This window comes from Centruroides vittatus, unplaced genomic scaffold (genome assembly GCF_030686945.1).
Source record: "Centruroides vittatus isolate TY-2023 unplaced genomic scaffold, ASM3068694v2 contig_728, whole genome shotgun sequence".
NCBI classification, from domain to species: Eukaryota; Metazoa; Arthropoda; class Arachnida; order Scorpiones; family Buthidae; genus Centruroides; species Centruroides vittatus.
In genome coordinates, this window is record NW_027122465.1 from 33,283 (window position 1) to 52,898 (window position 19,616).

Sequence of the window (19,616 nt, forward strand, 5' to 3'; positions counted from 1 at the left end):
AATATGTTCTAACTATATCTAATATCCGAGTATTATAATCTGTTATTAATACATTTGACGAGAATAACTATAAATTTCAATTAAAGATAGAGAAAATATTACGCTTTATTTTATTTGATTAAATTTATTAATTTTCGAGGAATGATGTTTGTATATGGTAGGTATATATGTCATATAGTCAGGCCTACATATATGTCGTTGATTCTGGCAAATTTAACTTTTGAATTATCGGTATATACAGTAATCGTCCTTAATCTTCGCCAGTCTCTGCAAGTAAAATTGGCTGTCGTCGGGTTTAAGTACATTTACTAAAAGTGTTCTCCAGAGTTGAAAAACAGGAAAGTTTAGAAATATTTTGCGTTTAAATAAGCATCACTTCAGGAAGAAAATCAGAAATGTATTCGTCTTGTAAACAATGAGCAATTCAGCACTATTTTCAAATTATAATATGTAATTATAATTTAAATTAATTTTTTCTATGAACTAAATTTTAAAAAATTTATATATTTCAACTTTCACGAACAAAAAACATCCATTGTAAAGAACTTGAATGATTTTGCAATAATTACGCGATAAATGTATCTTGGAAGATATTAATAACTAGATTTTATTGTTAACTCTAATCTTGACTTGACCTTCGGAACTTAGACGTGCTTATAACTAAGATGAGACAGCTTCGATGAATAATAGCAGATTCGACAGATATAAATGATCCACAGATTTACGGAAAAATGTTTCGTCTTATATTACTTGCATTGATTTCATTCATACGAGCAGACCATCTAGATTTTCGCAAGGAGTACGATTATATTATTGGTGAGTATTATCAATAGAAAAAAATTATGTTTTGATACACTTTTAAAATATTAACTTCATTTAAAATATTTTTAATGATACTTGCAAAATTATTTTAAAGCAGGGATTAAAAAAAAAAATATTGGAAATAACAGATTACAGTGGAAACCCGTTTACCCGAATCCTGTTAATCCGGATTATAAAACTTAATCCCTATATCTCAGAAATTTGAAATGTAGACATATGGAAACGCGAAAAAATCTAAGAACCCTTGGTTTATTGTTGTACATTCGGTGAAAGTGTTCTTTGAGTTTACTTAATATCTTTTCTAATCTTTAAGATTTTCAATTATAAAACTTTGTTACTTTCTTATTGAATAAAAATGCCCTACTTCACACGGCAATCAACGTGTTTTAATTTATCGTGTTTTTCAAAACTTGAATACTACTGTGTATTTTATTTTGTATTATCTCGCACTGTTATTATATTAATTTGTTAAATATTACTCACTTTTAAGTATAGTTAATAACTGAAAAATAAGTCTACCTTAGATTTTTGTTTAAAATTTGAAAAGGAACGATAATATTCCCTTAATAGATATGACCTGGCCATTGTAGTCGCCTTGTCTCCAACAATTCAATTGTCAATGCCTTTGAATTTACCTCTAGCCAGAGATAGATACAAAGGCAAATTGCTGATAGATATGTACAACTCATTTCCAAACATGTTGGGTATTTTGTTAAGATTTTTTAGGTATCTCGAAACGTTAACTTGACAGTAAGATCTTGACATTTTATGTTGTTTTTGTCTTATTTCTGAGAATACGTAAATTATATTAAAATACTAAATACATCTATTTACAATATTTAAATAATATTTACAAATAATATTAAATTAAGCAGTATTTTTCTAGAATTAAAAAATTCCAGCAACGAGTTGCATAACTTTCCCGGCTGTTACGAGTTTTTATTTTAAAAAATTTTTATACTGTATTATTAAGCAAAATAAATAAAATTGTATGTGGTGCCATCTGTTATGAGATTTTGTTATCAAAAGTTTTTATAATGTTAATTACTAAAAAATGGCAGAAAGATTAATTTTAAAGGTAGGGATGAGTTTAATATAAAGTATAAATGTTAACAAGGAATAAAATTATTAAATCTTCTCGAGATATGACACAACGGCCTGTTATTTCCTCATCCTTTCGACTTTTAATTAACCATCAGAATTTAATAGCATCAATACTCGCATATACAAGTGACCGTGCAAAATTTCGTTTTTTTAATCTTTACCCTCATCCTGAGATATTAAGCGAAATAAACGCCAACACACACCACACATTATATACATATTATGTATATACGTATTCATGGAATTTTTGCCATTTTCTTCACCTTCTTTTTGGATTCAGATCTCAAAACGTGGAGATTTGCAAAAACTTTGAAGGTCAAATTTGACAGTTCCAACACTTTCCCTTGTTATGTATACATAGCAGCCGGAAAAGTAATATCGAAAAGATTTAACGATCAGTCTTTACTTTGAGTAAGGCTGACGCTTCCGTATCTTGGCGCCCATAGGCTATTGCCTAAGTTCGCTTCGTGGTAAAATAGAACCTGAAGGCAGCCACTCCCCACCTGGAAGATCATTCATTGCTTCGCTGACTTATCTCATCAGACCAAACTAATTATCCATTTTCTATCTTTTTGGCATCATTTCTCATCAAGTTGATTTTATTAGGCAAAACTGGCATCAATTGTAGTGAACTGGTGTTTTCTATCAAACATCTATCTAATTCAATATTACTTGTTATTATTCTGTAAACATTTTCCAACAGCATATGAATTTCTTGAGAGTTTAAATTGTAAAAAATGTTTATTATAATTTACATTTATTTATATAATTCATTTTGTGATATTTAGAAATTATTATACTGAGTTTGAAATTGAAGTAATTAATATAAATAACAATATTAACTAATGAAATATATCAACATCATAAAATAGAATAAATTACGAATGCAAAAAGTTCAGATTTCTGTAAAAATATTCATTTATAATTCTAGTTTTTCATTGAAGTTCTTGAAGTCATCTAAAATCATATCTGAAGCTTTTTCGCCAATCATAATTGCAGCAGCGTTGATATGACCAGAGATCATTGTAGGTATAATTGAAGCATCGACCACACGTAGTCCATTAACACCTTTAACCCTGTTATTAATTTAAATATATATATATATGAATTACTATATAACAACATAAAATATAAATTTTAAATTATATTACTGAATACAATACTGACTAATCGAAGCAAGTAATCTCAACCAGATTTAACATGAAGGATAGTTTTATTTTCTGAAAAATAGTCATATACAAAGAAAAAACTATACTGTAACGATTTTATAACATAAAAATAAGCAATTGTAGGGGAGCGATACTATAAAAATGTTCAAAATGTGTTTTGCTTATAAACTTAGAGAACAACTGATGAAGATTTCGAGTAATAAACAAACCCAATTCCCGATTTAAACTGTATCGAAGTATTCTGATTACCGATTAATCAGTTGAATCATTTAAGAATAAATGTTAAATTAACTTTTTACTATTTATTATCTTATATGTATATAATATTAGGCTACTTAATGTAAACATACAAGAACCTTATATATTGTATTAAATTGGGACCGAGATATTGTAAATAAGAAACAAAAACTAGAAGATAAAATATTTAAAATGTAAAATCACATCGAAACTTGTACAAAAATAAAAACGAACAAATTTAAAAGAAAAATATAACCGACAAAATAAGAAACTAATATGAATAATTATTTTTCCTTAGGTTCATAGAGATATTAAGAAGTATTATTACGAAATGGATAAATCTTCAAATATACGAACGTAAAATAAAATAAAATTAAAACTTAGGAACGAAATTTAAACATGTACAGTACATAGTACATTGTAATTATTTTAAGAAGTTACACGTTTCCAAAATTAAAGTTATTTCTAGGATTAAAAAAAAGCATCAAAAAAACATTTTTGTAATTATTTAATGGCCTACCTGCTCTATTTTTCATAAGCAAATGTACGGATTATTTTGATCTATAAGATCAAAATAATCCGTACATTTGCTTATGAAAAATAGAGCGGTCATACAACTCTTTCAATTGAAAAGTCACAATAAGTTCGCCAAAATTCGAGTTAACTGTTTAATTAATAACCAAAATTTCTTATTTCAAACATTAAAAAAAGATATTATTTTCTGTTTTAGAGAGTAACACAAATTATAATTTTTATCAGTTATATAGTTATATTCTACTGTAAATTTAGTTCTTTAATTTAGAAAATTTACAATCGGTATTATACAATATAGCTATCATTTCAGTCTATATTTTCAAAGTGACAATATGTTAAAGCTAGATCAGTGTAAATTACTTATTATAATTAATTATTAATAAAAGTTACCTTAGACGGGGATCCACTACAGTACTTTTGTCACGGATGTTTCCCATTTTACAAGTGCCGACAGGATGATATGATGTTTGCGTGATAGTCTGGCTAGCACATGCCAAATATTCATCCGAAAACTGCTTATATTGTTCACAACCAGGAATAATGGCATCTATTGCTTTGGTACCAATTTTCTTCATTGCGGAAGTCGAAAAAAGATCCAGACAAATTTTTGTGCCTATACATTTAAAATTTTTCATTTTTAATTTGATATTTTTTGTAAAAACTTTCTTAAATAACAATACTTATAAACTGTTTCAAATATTTCTCTAACAACAAATTCAATTATAAATTAATTATCTCAATTTCCAGAATTTATTTTCAATAAAATTAAAATATTTAAGGTTTATATACTATTAGTTTTTTCATCTAATAAAATTGATTTTAATTAAATGTAAAAATTCTAATGATTATACAGTTTATTGCTTAAGTTCAGATAACATTTCGATCTGCTGTTAGCAAACGGGTAAGCATTTAATTTCAATCTATTTGTATGTAATCATAACTATTTAAAAATTAAAACTTGCATATAGAAATTATTACGGTATTAAGCTTGTAGACATACAATACATATAAAACAATACAAACTCGCATATACTCAAAGTAGTAATTATCTGTTTTATCTGCCTTGTGCAAAGTTCTATTTTTGGGCACTTTAATTTTTCCCTCTCCCAAAAGGGGGGGAGAATTAAGATGACCAAAAAAGATTTTATAACTCTAGATTCGCTTTATGCGATTAATTGCGGTCACGAAGACGAATCAGATAATTTTCGAATTTGTAATTTTGGATTCTCATCATTATTCGAAGTGAATTACCATTATTTCTTATTCCTGAATGACAGGAAAATATGTAAGTCTTCAGAAAATTTGAATAGGGGTATTAGTGAAATTTGTTGCCTTCGAATGTTTATTACATTTGATTATGTTCGCTACATGCGAATATAAGAAAAAAGAAATGGATATAATGATGTAATCAATTCGTGACACGAAGACTAACTACTAACTCTCAGCTCCCTTCGAACTCGAGATCGAAATGTCACAATTACGTGTCAAAGATCACAGTAGTGACGGTGATATCCCGACCCAGTAAAGTAAAATGATAACCATATGTAGCACAACTTCGACTGCAAATATCAAACCCACTACACAAAACTTTGATATTTTAACAGAAAATGTGGAAGTGCAACAAATGAAAAAAAAATTAAGCTACGAGTTGCGTAACTTTTTTGGCTAAAAGTTAAAATTGTATGTGGCGCCTTCTGTCATAAGATTTAAATTTTTTTAACATAATAATTATTATAAAGTGGCAAAAGGCTTAATTTTTTGAGGGTAGAGATGAGTTCGATAAAAATAATATATATATATATATATATATATATATATATATGGGAGAGCGAGACTACAAGTACAAGTTCCGTTTTTTAATCAACGTCATAATTTGTTAAGAAAACGTAATTCTAGTCTAAGTATTGAGAGATTAAAATTTAGTAATATATCTAACTTTGCTATAAAGACAGTTTTTGGGGTCGTTTTGTGTAAGATTTTTTTATAATTAATAATACAATACCTAAAGTCGGAAAGTAACAACTTACCCCGGTTCGGGGCTAGTTGTTAACAGGGTGGGGCAAATTGTTACGAGATCTATGGAAGGTGTAATATGTACAAAAAAAAACAATAATTTATTTAACTAAGTATGTATTTAAGGACTAATCAATAATATCTTATGAATAATTAGTTGTTTTTTTAAATTTATTATAAACTAAATATTTTTACTTTTTAACATTTATAATTTTTATTTAACGATTGAAACATTAACCATTATATTAGCTTAAGTAGCTAATCAGCCTTGAAATTATCAATTATTAATGTTCAATCACATTAGATTCATGACGTATTTGCTAATTATATTTCTTTTTTTCCTTATGGAGCTATTTCAATCGGAACAACTTACCTCGGGAACTTTTAGCCCCGCTCTCCCCTACAGTATATATAGGCTATCTGTCTTTATTAGCATAGGTCCTAATTATAGTTTCTAATGACAAAATATCGTTGTTTATTGAACACATGAATCTACCTCCCATCATATCTATATATATAATCGAGACGAGTTGATAATAATAATAATCAGTGCAGAGCCCAAACGGTAAGGAGTTGAAAGTTGAAATTTGGTACACAGTTAGGGTACGTCACGAGAACGCACACTAAGAAGGGATTTTTCGAAATTCCTCCCCACGGGGGAGAGGGACAGGAATAAGACTTAACACTTCCATCAACAATGGAAGTGTTAAGTAACAATGGAAGTGTCAACAATGGAAGTGTTGCGTAACAATAGAATTGTCAACAATAAAAGTGTTACGTAACAATGGAATTGTCAACAATAAAAGTGTTACGTAACAATGAAATTGTTAAGAGAAAGCGACGTGCAAGACGCAGATGCAGTTTTTTTCGTTTTTGTGGGAAATCGAACATATTTTTAGACCCATCTAAAAATTCTCTAATTAGTCTGGAAACAGGGGAACCCAATCCTTGTATTCTGTGAAAACGGATAAGGTAATATTCTTAATCTTCGGTATTGTTACTTTTTCCCGAGCAACGCCGGGCCCACCCGGTAGTATCCTAATATTTAAGGAATCAAATTCAATATAATAGAATACTGTCTTGGTTAAGATAGCAGCTACCCTATTTATGTAATGATTACATACATATTTGATAGTTTAAAAAAATTTTAAAAAGAAACAATCTTTATATTTATTATAATAGGCGAATGTCTAAACAGATCTATTTAAATTAATATCGTAATTATATTTGATAGATCTTTCAAATATATGAAAGAGATTATAGAAATATTATTAAAATGTCATTAGTGTTGGTTATTATAGTTTTATAAAATATTAAAATAATACCTTCAACCAAAACTTTAAGGTCATCTGGATGAGAAAAGTAATTGGGATCAATAATGGGATGATCATAAGGATTAGCCGAATTTAATCGAACTTCTCCTTTGCTTTTAGGTCTTTGTAGAAGAGGTGAACACGAGATTGTATGGTTATTAACATAAGGGAGAATGTATTCTTTCAGTACCTAAAAATTAAGAATTACAATCAGATTAAAATAAAGCACAAACAATCGATGAAACGTTTGATGTATTAGCCTAAACCTTAAGAAATTTACACAAATATTAGTATATTTATTAATTATAATGGTTACTGAAATAAGAAATATTCATTCCAACTTATTCGATAAGACAAGCTAAGTTATATTAAGTCGGTATGTCATATAGGAATTTTATACGATACCTATATGAATTTATTTATGATACTTATAAAATGTTTTATTGGAGAAATTAATTGATAGAAATAAATTATTAATTATAATAAACGATTATTATAATACGTAGGAAATTTCAAAAAGTTGGAAAAATTTAAATCATGTCTTAAATGAGTCAAGATGAACAGAAAAAAGTTCTGGTAAGCATATGCTTAAAAACGAGACATTGTCGAAGTTGTAACGAAAGAATAAATGCTAGAAAAAATTATCTTTCGATTATATGAGGCATTTAATTTAACGGCACAAGGTCAATAATTAAAAACAATTTTGACGAAGAATAACACATTAGATAAATACACAATATTGTCATAATTTTTTAAATTCAGTCGTATGTTAATCAATAAAGTGGTTAGCATGTATACGCGGAGGACATTTCAACAGATTTTGTAACGTATAGAATAACTTCAAAAAATTCATATGCTTTTATAAAATTTTTTTATGTAAATAAATGCATAATTAACAAATTTCCTGTATATTCGTGTGAGGTTCTAGCCAGGGTGATAGACACGTTAAGTAAAACCTATTCACTGCTTACGGACCCTGTTACAAAACAGTTACCCAAAGTTCAGAATGGCTTCCTAGAGATATTTATTTATTTATCAGGTGTTCGCAAAAACCCCTGAAAGTTTGCTTCTCCTGACACCAGTTATTCAATCTTATTACACGCGGAATAACACGCGTATTTAAACCTATCTCGTGGAATAACGAGTGGGAGGGACGATGGGCAAGTTTGGAAGGACTTACTAAAATATGAGTCAGAGATAAATCAAATTATAACAATAACAAATATATATATTTAATTAAACCAATAAAATGAATACAAAGGATAAATGCAACATAATTTGATCGGATCTATATCTATCTTAATCTAATTCCTATCACTCGAGAGAGAGAGAGTTTACAAAATGATCTACAATCATAATACCTCATTTATTGATGAATCTAGATGTTTTCTATTGGCACGTAAATTTAAGCCTTTATCTTCCACTTAATAATTAGGCACTTTTGTACGAAGAGACTTATCTCATATTTACTTTATGTGGAGACAATCGACGAACCTCTATTTTATTGGATTTCTTATATGTGCTTACTTCTGAAGCTACTGACGGACTCGTATCTATATTGGAGGACCAACCTTTGTTTCTACTTCGGAGACTGTGGCTGGACTCTTCGATTTGAGTGCGAATTCCGATAATACTCTTGTGCTTTACCCAATCAAAACCTTTCAATCTTACATCATTTGGGGAATAAACAAAGGAGTAAAACACTTGACGTCAGTTTAGTCATCGATAACGATCTTAAAAACGGAACTTTACATCCCTTTACAAAAGGGGGATGAAATCCTCTCTTTTCTTAATTTACAAAATTTAATGTGTTTGTGGTCCTATTACATCCAAATAAATACAACATTTTGATTAGAAATTTATCTATCAACAAACTGTATAAAAGTTAGGACCTTTCAAACATAATTTTAACAGTTGCTATGAGAGAGAGAGGTAAAATGTTCTCATATTGTTATCAGTCTTTGTCAGCACTTCCTTCTTGCCTTTACATGTTTTTGCAAGAATTATTATTTTAATAATTATTTAATTAAAGTAAGATTTTACTCAAATCTTATAGAAATATAAGGGGGCTTCCGATTCTTATATCCGAAATTAAAATTTGCTAGAATATTTGTTACGATTTTGATGCAACTCTGATTTCTGTCTCAAAGATACACGAATACTTGGACTTTGTTTATAAATAAACAATTACCGCATTTATTTATTAAACAATTAACTTATCCAAATAAATCTAATAAAAGTTACAAAAAGTCCAGTGTAAAAAAAAAAAAAAAACATTTTAAGGACTGGATTTTAAATACCTGATCTGATAAACCAACAGCGTTTTTAAAAGTAGTTCCTCCATCAGTAGCTAAAGAGGCTGTTGCTAATACCAATTCTATATCTGGCCAATCTTCTATTTTATTATATTTTGTATTCACAAAGCCAACAGTGTCGCATCCTGCTAAAGTACTCAATATTCCTGTAAAAGTAAATAATATTTTACTTAGACTTTATGATTTGCTATTTACAGTCTTTCCATGTTGAAATATATAAATATATATATATACCGGTAGGGGAAGGTCATCTAGCTTTTTTTTAATAATATGGGAAAAACATTTTGTGAGAATATAATTCTTATCAATTTTAAACTGTTTCCGATACAACCCGTAACACCTCTGTCTCATACAAACCGCATTCATTCATTTTATTTAACACACATAATATACAGTGCATACTTGGTACCGCTGGGCACAACTAAGTAAATACAATCAATACATCAAAATATGAGTAATGACAGTAATAATACCAATATCAAAATTCAAATGATACACTAAAAGTGAATAAAATGCAATATATAATAATAGTGATACAAATATTAAAATACAGAGTGTTACTATAAGAGTAAAAGAAATATAACATATAATAATCAGAATATAGTAAATAAAAATAAGTATGAAAATAATAATACAACAATAAAGATACATAATGATACATAAATAAGAAATTAGATACAATAAATCAGAATACAGGGAATAATAATAGCAATACAAAATATTAAAAAGCAAAATGAAAACATTAAGAGAAAATAAGATACAATAGCACAAAATATAAGTAATAATAACAATAATACAAACACAAATAGTTTAACAAATGGTTAGGCACTACGGCCAAAGGCAGAACGAGCGGTGCAGATGCTATCTATAGTTTGGCACAGTAGTGGTTTTAAAGTATGCACTGATGAGGTCTATGAAGACTTTATGAATATCCTCATTACCTAGGAGGTGGCTAAGGCAGGGTGGCCAGCTGTGGCCATGCTGCATGATGACAGTTTTAAGGTGTTGGCGTTGCAGGTCCAGCATAGGACAGTCCAGGATGTAGTGCCTGCTGCCATCGACCACACCACAAAGAGCACAGTGGGAGCTAGCCGCACCAGTAAACCGTGCCAGGTAAGAGTTGAACCCGCCGTGGTTTGTAAGAAATTGAGTCAGATTATGATTTGGTCTGTACCACTTGTAGCTGTAAAAGTTCTTGATGTTGGGAACAAAATTATGAGTGATGGAGTGGAGACAACCATCATCCCATTCAAGCTGCCATGTGTGAATCAAGTTCTGCCAAAGAATGCTTTTTAGGGTGTGAATATTAAAACTATCATAAGAAATGGGAAGATAACTGTCTACAGAGGCGGCCTTAGCCAGGGCATCAGCCCTCTCATTGCCCTCAGTACCTTGGTGAGCACGGGTCCAATAGATATGGTAGTTATTTGTGGAGTTAGTGATAGTGTTGAGAATAGAGTTAGCGATGGGATGATAATTGTGGTTCTGCAGAAGGGTGATGGAAGAAGCACTATCAGTGATTATTGCAATGTTCTTGTTGGAATAGTTATTGGCTGACCAGCTAGTGGACATGTGAATGGCATAGAGTTCATACAAACCGCAACATGGACCTCCGATACAACACGAAACATCATAGAACAAAACATCGGTTACCACATATGTATTAGTAAGCTTAAGGAGATTTCTGGCCTACAAGTTAAAGAACAATAAATGTTGTTTTCAACAATAAACAAAAAAAAAAAAAACAACTTATTCTCATTTTCAGGCAAGCTATGACAACCAGAAGTCATCTTTGTTCACTCAGAACACTATTAAAACTATCAAATTTTCTGCCACGTGTCAACAACACTACTGATTGACTAAATATGGCGGTAATCTGAACTTTCTTTATTCACCCAATATGCTGGTGTCTTCACAGGTTCTGCTACTTGCAGTAGATGTTAGAAACAACGCTTGTCCGATACTAGACGACCTTCTCCTATATATAAATTTCAATTATATATTCTCCACAAATAAGTTTTAGTGAGAGTTTACATTCAATAAAAAAAAACATATTTTCTACATTTCAGATTTTTATGTTAGAATTGGTACTAATATATTTAATATTAAAGTATTGTTTTATTTATTATGATAACTATTTCATTGTGTTAGTGAATTCAATTGTTTAATAGAAATTTTAATTGTAGAGTTTAAAAAAAATCACGAATATTTCGAAACTAAAGTCATTAATGAAAAAATATAGCGATTTGGTCAGGCACACAATATCGGCGGTTATTGTGCGCCTGGCCAAATTCACGATGGGAATGAATTAAAAGATTCTCTCAGAATCCACAGAGCAGAAAGAGCAAAAAATAGGAAGAACAAAGTTTGTTTAAAGTATATGCATTTTATCTCGTGTCTGATTTGATGAATGTACGAAAAATCATTTAAAATGGAAATGTTGAAATGTTTAAAAAAATAATTTCTGTTTCATTTTGCAGACATTCATCGTACAATACGTATCGATGGATAGGTTACCTTTGTTTTCTTTTAAATATGATAAAACATCGTCTACTTTTATTCTAGATGTTAAAAGAGTTTCCTGTGTTTCTACGGTAGCGATCATGGCTAAGGTGAACACGTGATCCTGGAGGTTTTTTCCTACAGGAAGATCGGAAACCACAGGAATCTGAAATTTAATATTACATTTACTATACGTAGTACATTGTAAACTTTCAATTTTGTTTGAAGAGTTTTAAGTTAGTAATTTTACCTGAAGCTTTTCTAGTTCTTCCTTTGGTCCAATACCGGACAGCATCAATAACTGAGGAGAATTTATTGCTCCTGCAGACAGTATAACTTCTCTACGAACTGAAACGGTTATAGTTTTGCCATCGTAATCGAATGTCACACCAGTTGCACGTTTATTATTATCAAAGTTGATCTAAAATACAGTATAACATCTTACTTATCATTAACGCACATGATTTATTCTTATCTAATTCATGTGTTAAATTAAAACCCATAATCATTGTAAAATTTAACATATTTTTAATTGCCTAATATAAGGCAATTAAAAATATGTTAAATTTGGACAAAAACTGCCAGGTCTGCATCTTACAGACGAAGTTGTGATTTTACATAGGCTAGTGAATTACGCAAATTGGCATTCCGTAGACTACAGGTAACATCTACCTAGCTCAAGTCGAATAAAAATGTTAATAATAATATATTTTATTGAACAATATAAATTGTTATTTGCTATAGCTAAGAAGCTTTTGCATGTAGAATATTTTAATGAAAAATAACTTTTTTTTAAACTCCTTTTTTTACCTGATAAGTAAAATGTGCGTTCTAATTTTACTTTCTTTTTACTAGAATATAGTTTAAAAAATTTGTTGCCGAGTGCCAAAGAGATGAGATGGCTTAAATTAAATACACAAGATACTTTGTACTTTTTCCTAAATGCTCTGTGCTGGAATGGAGGTTCGTCTTACATGCCATAAAATACAGTAGTTAAATCTGCACATTAAAAAAAAAAAACAAGTAAAACGGCAAGGCCGTATTTGGGACAAGACTATGTCTCGGAGACTCATTACTAAGCGGGATCATTTCGACGCTCACGGCGGGTCTCGTTCTCGTTCTCTAATCATCTTTGGTATCGCTGGTTTTGAGCGCGATCGTTCAAACTTCGCCGGCCACAGCCACCACCACGAGGTCTTTTACGATGCATTTTCAGTGAAATTAACCTATCCAATGTTGAAATGTTGCATGACGCCTCAGGTTGAATTTTTGTCAATGCGAAAATTTCCGTTTTTGAAAAAAAATAATGGTGGATATCGTATCGTTCGCAATTATTTATTTATTTTTTATTTTGCACAAACGAAATATATATATATATATATATATATATATATATAATATATTAATAAATGTAAAAAGAAAAAATAATTCTATTTCGGAAGTTAGTTTTAATATAAAATTATAAAATTTTAACGATGCGCCGTCTAGTTTCAAAAAGTTCCGATGATGAAACGAGATATCTCCGGTCAATCGGTCGAGCTTAGCACGTGGCGACCAGAAATATGGCAGAATAACACGAGACAGGTAAATGAGTTTTTTGAAAGATTCGTTTGTCAAAATTCGATTTAGCAGCATTCGCTTTTCGAACTTCCCAACGCACGTGTTTGTCAAAATTCGATTTCACAATATTCGTATTTTCAACTTACCGACCAGCAACGCATGCGCAAATCTCTAACTACTTTCTGTTTGTATAGAGCAGGGATGGCGAACCTATGGCACGCGTACCCAAAGTGGCACGTAAGAGAAATCATCTGGCACGTAATGTATCATATGATTTCTGTCCTTTTCAATCATCCTTTCTGTTTATCACCTGATCATTTTTTTTCAATCAGATTTTTTACATTTATTCGAATTAAAGCGTATTCGTTTAATTTCTTTAAATATCATTATTCGAAGTCTAAGACATTGGCACGCATTAACATCTTTAAAGCTAAGTATGCTTACAATATGGCAAGCGGACTCAAAAAGGTTCGCCATCCCTGGTATAGAGTGTCGCCATTTTGTATTTTATTGTGTTTCGGCTCTCGGTCTCCTGACTACCTACGAGTCTGTTTTTTTTAATGCGCGCATGATTTGGGCACCTAAATACTCTTTGCCAAATTTCAACTCCTGACATGTACTCCTTCATACTTCTAAGCTGGTAAGACATTAGGCAGTACGATTTTATAAACAAGACATAGTCTTGTCAATAAATAAATCAGATATACAATGTAGGCTAAATAATGAAAATAACTTCTTTTTGTTTTTGATCTACAGTATTGCATTATATTTTTCAATAGATAATATTTTCTTACTGTTTATTAGATTTTATAAGATCATAGAAGTCATTACAAGAATATTTAAAATTCGCTTTCACGTTTAATGAGCATTTTACTGGTGGCACTTGTAGCCAACAACTTTCTGGTGAAATAATATTGTTTATAATGAAAAGCATCGTTTCTAAATGAACTGATATCCCTGGTAAACACATATTAAACGCGAAAAAAAAGTACTTAGTTGATCATTTTCGAACTTCTTAGTAATAATATTTTATTACTAAGAAGAGCAATATTGTCAGGCTGAAAAAAATAACGTCATATACCGAATTACCAATATATAGGTGAAACTGGGAGAACCCTAAAAATTAGACTAAAAGAACATTCATCTGCTATTAAATTTAATTACACTAATTCTGCCGTAGCCATACATTGCAATAGTGAAGGTTACGAGATTTCACTCAATGATCTCAAAGTACTCAGATGAAGCTACCCTACCCTCCTATACAACAGATACAACTGCATTTTGCAAATGCAATCGTGTGCTTAAAGATGTTCAGAACACTGCCACAACCCTGGTAAATTACCTACCCAGTCAATTACCCAATATACTCTTTAATGTCAATTGTAACCAACAATAAACTACGTAAGTTATTTTTATTAAAAAATTTTGTTAAAATATTATATGTATTATTCTGTATAATGTAATCCTGATCTATCTCCCTTCGTAAAGTCTGAGGACTAAAGGGAGGTTATTAAGACCCGAAATGCATCTCCTTCAATAAAAACTATATCAATACTGCCCCTTGTGTGATGTGTTACTGAAGAAAGCCAATAGCTTTTAATTCGTTAATGCAAAAAACAATAATTTTTTCACGGGAAGAATTACATCGCCTTGAAAATTTTCAGCTCCAAAAACAATGCAGCTGAAAATTCACATTTGCTTTATATAACAATCCCGCTTAACTTAAGGTGGTATCTCTAATCTGTTAAACATAAATTTAAAAACAAAATATAAGTTATTAATAAAACCAGAAAATATATGATTGAAAAGTATATACTTTTGTTACGAATGCAGAAGTACGAATGTCTAAATTTCTTCTTCCAACTATAGGATCTAAAAATGCTTTCTTTGTACTGCATCGTCTTCCATCTCTTATTGTTGCTTGAACTTCAGAAAATACTGAAAATATAGAACAAACTTCATTATAAATTACATTTAAATTTAATTATTTATAGTAGTTGAAAAAATTGATATTATTATTTATAATATATTACTAACAATAATATCAATTTCTATCTATATATATCAATAATCTCAATATCTATAATATATATATCAGACGTGGGCAAATGCGGCTCTTTTTGAGTTACATGCGGCTCTTGCTAAAAGTGTTAATTTCTGCTTTTTATTATTATTTTTACAATTTTATTTCCACTATTTTGTCAAAATATGTAATTATATATATGTAATATTTAGTAATTTATTTCCAAGTTGGTGCAATAAATTAAATTGGCATTTCAAATCTATTTCTTTAAAACAAGTTCTTGACCCGGATGGAAGACACCCTATCCTTCCCTGCCTCACCATACTATCCGCCACGACAGTACAGAACTGCGGCTCCCATGCGTTTTGAAAAACCTACATTTCGGCTCCCACTGAACTCTCGCTTGCCCACCTCTGATATATAGCCTATATATGGTTTTTTTAATTTTGTAAAACTTATAGAAAATTGATTTTTTTGTATGTTAACTTTGTTGATATCAATACTTCCATCTAATACGTTACGTAGTACATTTGGTAAAAAACAAAAGTTTTAAAAAAGTGGTACTTTATTTTAAGGAAATAATCAGTAATTCGTGGTATCAACACAACTTAATAGGAAGATTTTTAGTACACCTTTTTGAGATACTCCATTGTAATCTCCAGTGGGATAACCGAGTTCTTTTCCAGCTTCCAACATGGCCTTATTTATAGGGTTTTTGTACGATGGCTTATCAACTGTTAATTCACCTCCTGTTCCATGATAATCTGAAAAGAAATTTAAAGAAACAAATGTAGAAATTTAACAACGATAATGCTAAATTTCTAAACAATTTTCCTTCGTTTATTATAGATATTTCACTTGTAAAATCGAATAAAAATTATTTAGTTGATTACATACCTTTTTCGGTTATTTCTGGAACTCTATTGTCCTCCGATTTTTTAAAATAAGGTAAGACATCATCGAAACTCCATCCTGTCGCTCCGTCTTCAGCCCATTGATCGTAATCTCTCTTATTACCCCTCACATAAACCATAGAATTGAGAACGCTACTTCCTCCCAGTACTTTTCCTCTTGGCCAGTTACTCCGCTGTTTTCAAATAAATTTATTATTATACTTAAATGTAAAAAATAAACTTTTATAATATAACATTTTAGAATAGTAATGTTTATATAAAATAAATTATAATTTTATGAAATTTTAATTTTTCTATAGAATTAAAAATTTTAATAACCAGTATAGAAATTTAATAAAAAGCTAATTAGTGTACAGTACTTGTTCATTATATCCCCGACAAGAATTTTTTTGTCTGGTTGTTCTGTATTTCCAATCGTATTTCGTTTTTTGCAGGTGTATGGGGAAAGGAATAGCTTCCGAAATGAAATTAGGAAGTTCTCCAGCTTCTAAAAGCAGAACTTTTATATTTTCATCTTTAGATAATCTGTTTGCGACGACGGATCCCGCAGAGCCACTTCCCACTAGAATAAAGAAAACAATTGATTAATTTACGTAAGATACCAGATAATTGGAAAGTTGTTCTACGATTTTAAAACAAATCGGATTGATTAAAATATTAATGACAATTTTATATACGTTATAAAATTATTAAATATTTAATATATTTAATATATACAATCCGTGATATGTGATATTCACAGGTTGTTTATGTATAATACAGGATGGACGGTCATGTGGCGAGGGACGGTGCCAAACATATCTTAGACAGACCATACCCAAAAAATTCCTGTTGATTTCGACTTGCCTGGACTCAATCCAGGGTCCCTCGGAGTCATCCGGCCTTACATGATTATGGTGTGTTGGGTCCTTGATAGAACATGATGTGAAGCCAAATCTAATAAATGTTACGCTTGACTAGCATTGTTGCTATCATCAGAGAGGTCACGAATATTTCGTTGTTCCATTTCTTTTACAATATTCCTATTAAAATATATCTATTCTCGTATGAAATGTTGACAGAGAAAGACAAATGATCAATGGTATCAAATACAAATATACTAAAACTTTTTTCATTAAATAAAAATATCACAAAAATTAATAAACAATATCAGAATCTGTACCAGAATGCTAAATAAATAAATAAATAAATAAAAATATCAGAATCTAATATCGAATTTATTTAAGCAGTTCTAAAAACAAAACATTCTAGACTACAACTTCACTCGATAAGATTTTTGATCTTTTATAATAAAAATTTTGTCAGAAGATGCCTCAGCCATCTACGATCACCTGAAGACGATGATATGAACTATGTACAGTCAAACCTGTTTTTGTGCGGTGGATAGGGACCGCATAAAAAAAATCGCACGAAACTTCACGAGTGGCTATAAAAAATAGTTTTCGCAATACAATTAAAAAGTATTTTTTTATGCGGTCCCTATTCACCGCATATAAAAAAGTCTCACGTAGAAAATAACTCAAAACCGTACGAAATAACTAGGAATTGCTTTTTTAACTCCTTGGGCCTTTTTCTGCAATCCCTAATGGGAAAAAATCCTCTAAGAATTTTATTTTTTATATTAATTAATTATTTCCACTTAAATCCCAATCTAACATTAAAAAGTTAAAAATAATCGTTAAAAAATGATTTTATTTGATAAATATAGCTGCAGAAAGTGTTATTTCATTTAACAAGGCGTGAAATTTTACACCTGCAGTCTAAAGCTGAAGGGGAGCTAACTTACCGCATCTGTTCAAATATAACACAATATTTATGATTTTTATGCTATTAAAATAAGAGGGGACCGAAAAAAAGTATGAGAAAAAAATTTTACTGAATAAAAAATGAAAAAACCTGCTGATGTCATAGAAAACATCCAATAGAGTTTTAAAAAATTTTACAGGAGTCAATTATGTTCCAATTTGATTGAAATTTTCATATACCGCACAAAACAAATCGCACAGAAAAAGACCGCAAAAAAAAAACAGGTTTGACTGTATTATGAACATATACAATGATACTTGTTTATTATAACATGTTATATGTTATGGACCACATGATTAATAAAGCATTATTCATAATACCCGTAATAATCATAACATATACATTAGTTAAATAAATAAATGCGTAAAAACTTGCGAATAACAATAGCCATTAAATTATTAAGCAAATAAATATGTAATAAATAAATTATTAAACGTATCTCTTTCGTTTGTTTCTTACTGACATAAATGTTGAACTTCATTACTTGGAATGTATCCAAATAAAAAAAAATCAAAATAAGTTAAATAAAGATTTTAAAAATTAATCATTTATCCTTTAATTTAATACCGATAACGTTCACTATACGTGGACAATAGACTTAAATTTCTAGTCAGTACAGTTGTGTAATCTTTTCTATAGAAAACATGGCAATAAAAATTATATATAAATTATATTTTCCTTTAATGAACGATGAAAAGTCTTTTTTGTTTTATTGATTTTATTCATATACATATTTTACGTATTTTTATGACACTCGGAGAGAGATAGACTCTGCAATTTTGATTGGTCTGGGTGCCAATTCATCTATTTCCGATCATATAGCAGTTATGACAATATGTGAAAATTTAATCATTTAAAAGGAGAGTAAATTTATTTTAAAAGACTATATGCTTCTATTAAGTTCATTTAATATGAATAATTAATGATTAGTATAAACATACTGTATGCGAAATTAAATTTTTAAGTTAAATATAGAACTTACCAATCACGTAATCATACTTATCACGAAACTCCGAACTAACAGCTAATATTAACGGGAAAAAAAGAATTAATTGAAAGGGTAACATTTCTTATTCCGTCAATTAATGATTTCTGAGTAATTTATTATATATATTTATCTGCTTTTATCAAAGTTATCTTGAAAGGTCAAACTTAGAGCTATTTTATCGTTAGATTGTGGTAAAACCCAATTAAAAGATTTAGTTTTATCTCTTTTATCGAAATAATTAAGTTAATGCTAAGAAACCGATAGGATTTTACTCAGTTCAAATTATAATAATTATCACAATTTCTAAAATAAAATT

At 29.7% G+C, this 19,616-nt stretch overlaps 1 protein-coding gene across 1 annotated transcript; it reads right to left on the bottom strand.

The window, feature by feature from the left end:
* Nucleotides 1-2,820: 2,820 nt before the first annotated feature.
* On the bottom strand, nucleotides 2,821-19,416 carry LOC136980869 (glucose dehydrogenase [FAD, quinone]-like). Its single transcript, XM_067277069.1, has 11 exons — nucleotides 19,295-19,416; nucleotides 16,866-17,068; nucleotides 16,490-16,679; nucleotides 16,225-16,356; nucleotides 15,386-15,507; nucleotides 12,260-12,430; nucleotides 12,025-12,175; nucleotides 9,493-9,653; nucleotides 7,205-7,382; nucleotides 4,257-4,479; nucleotides 2,821-3,002 (listed from the first exon to the last, which is right to left on the bottom strand). Exons 1-11 carry the CDS (start codon nucleotides 19,377-19,379, stop codon nucleotides 2,846-2,848), a joined length of 1,773 nt encoding a protein of 590 aa, XP_067133170.1. The 5' UTR covers nucleotides 19,380-19,416; the 3' UTR covers nucleotides 2,821-2,845.
* Nucleotides 19,417-19,616: the final 200 nt, after the last annotated feature.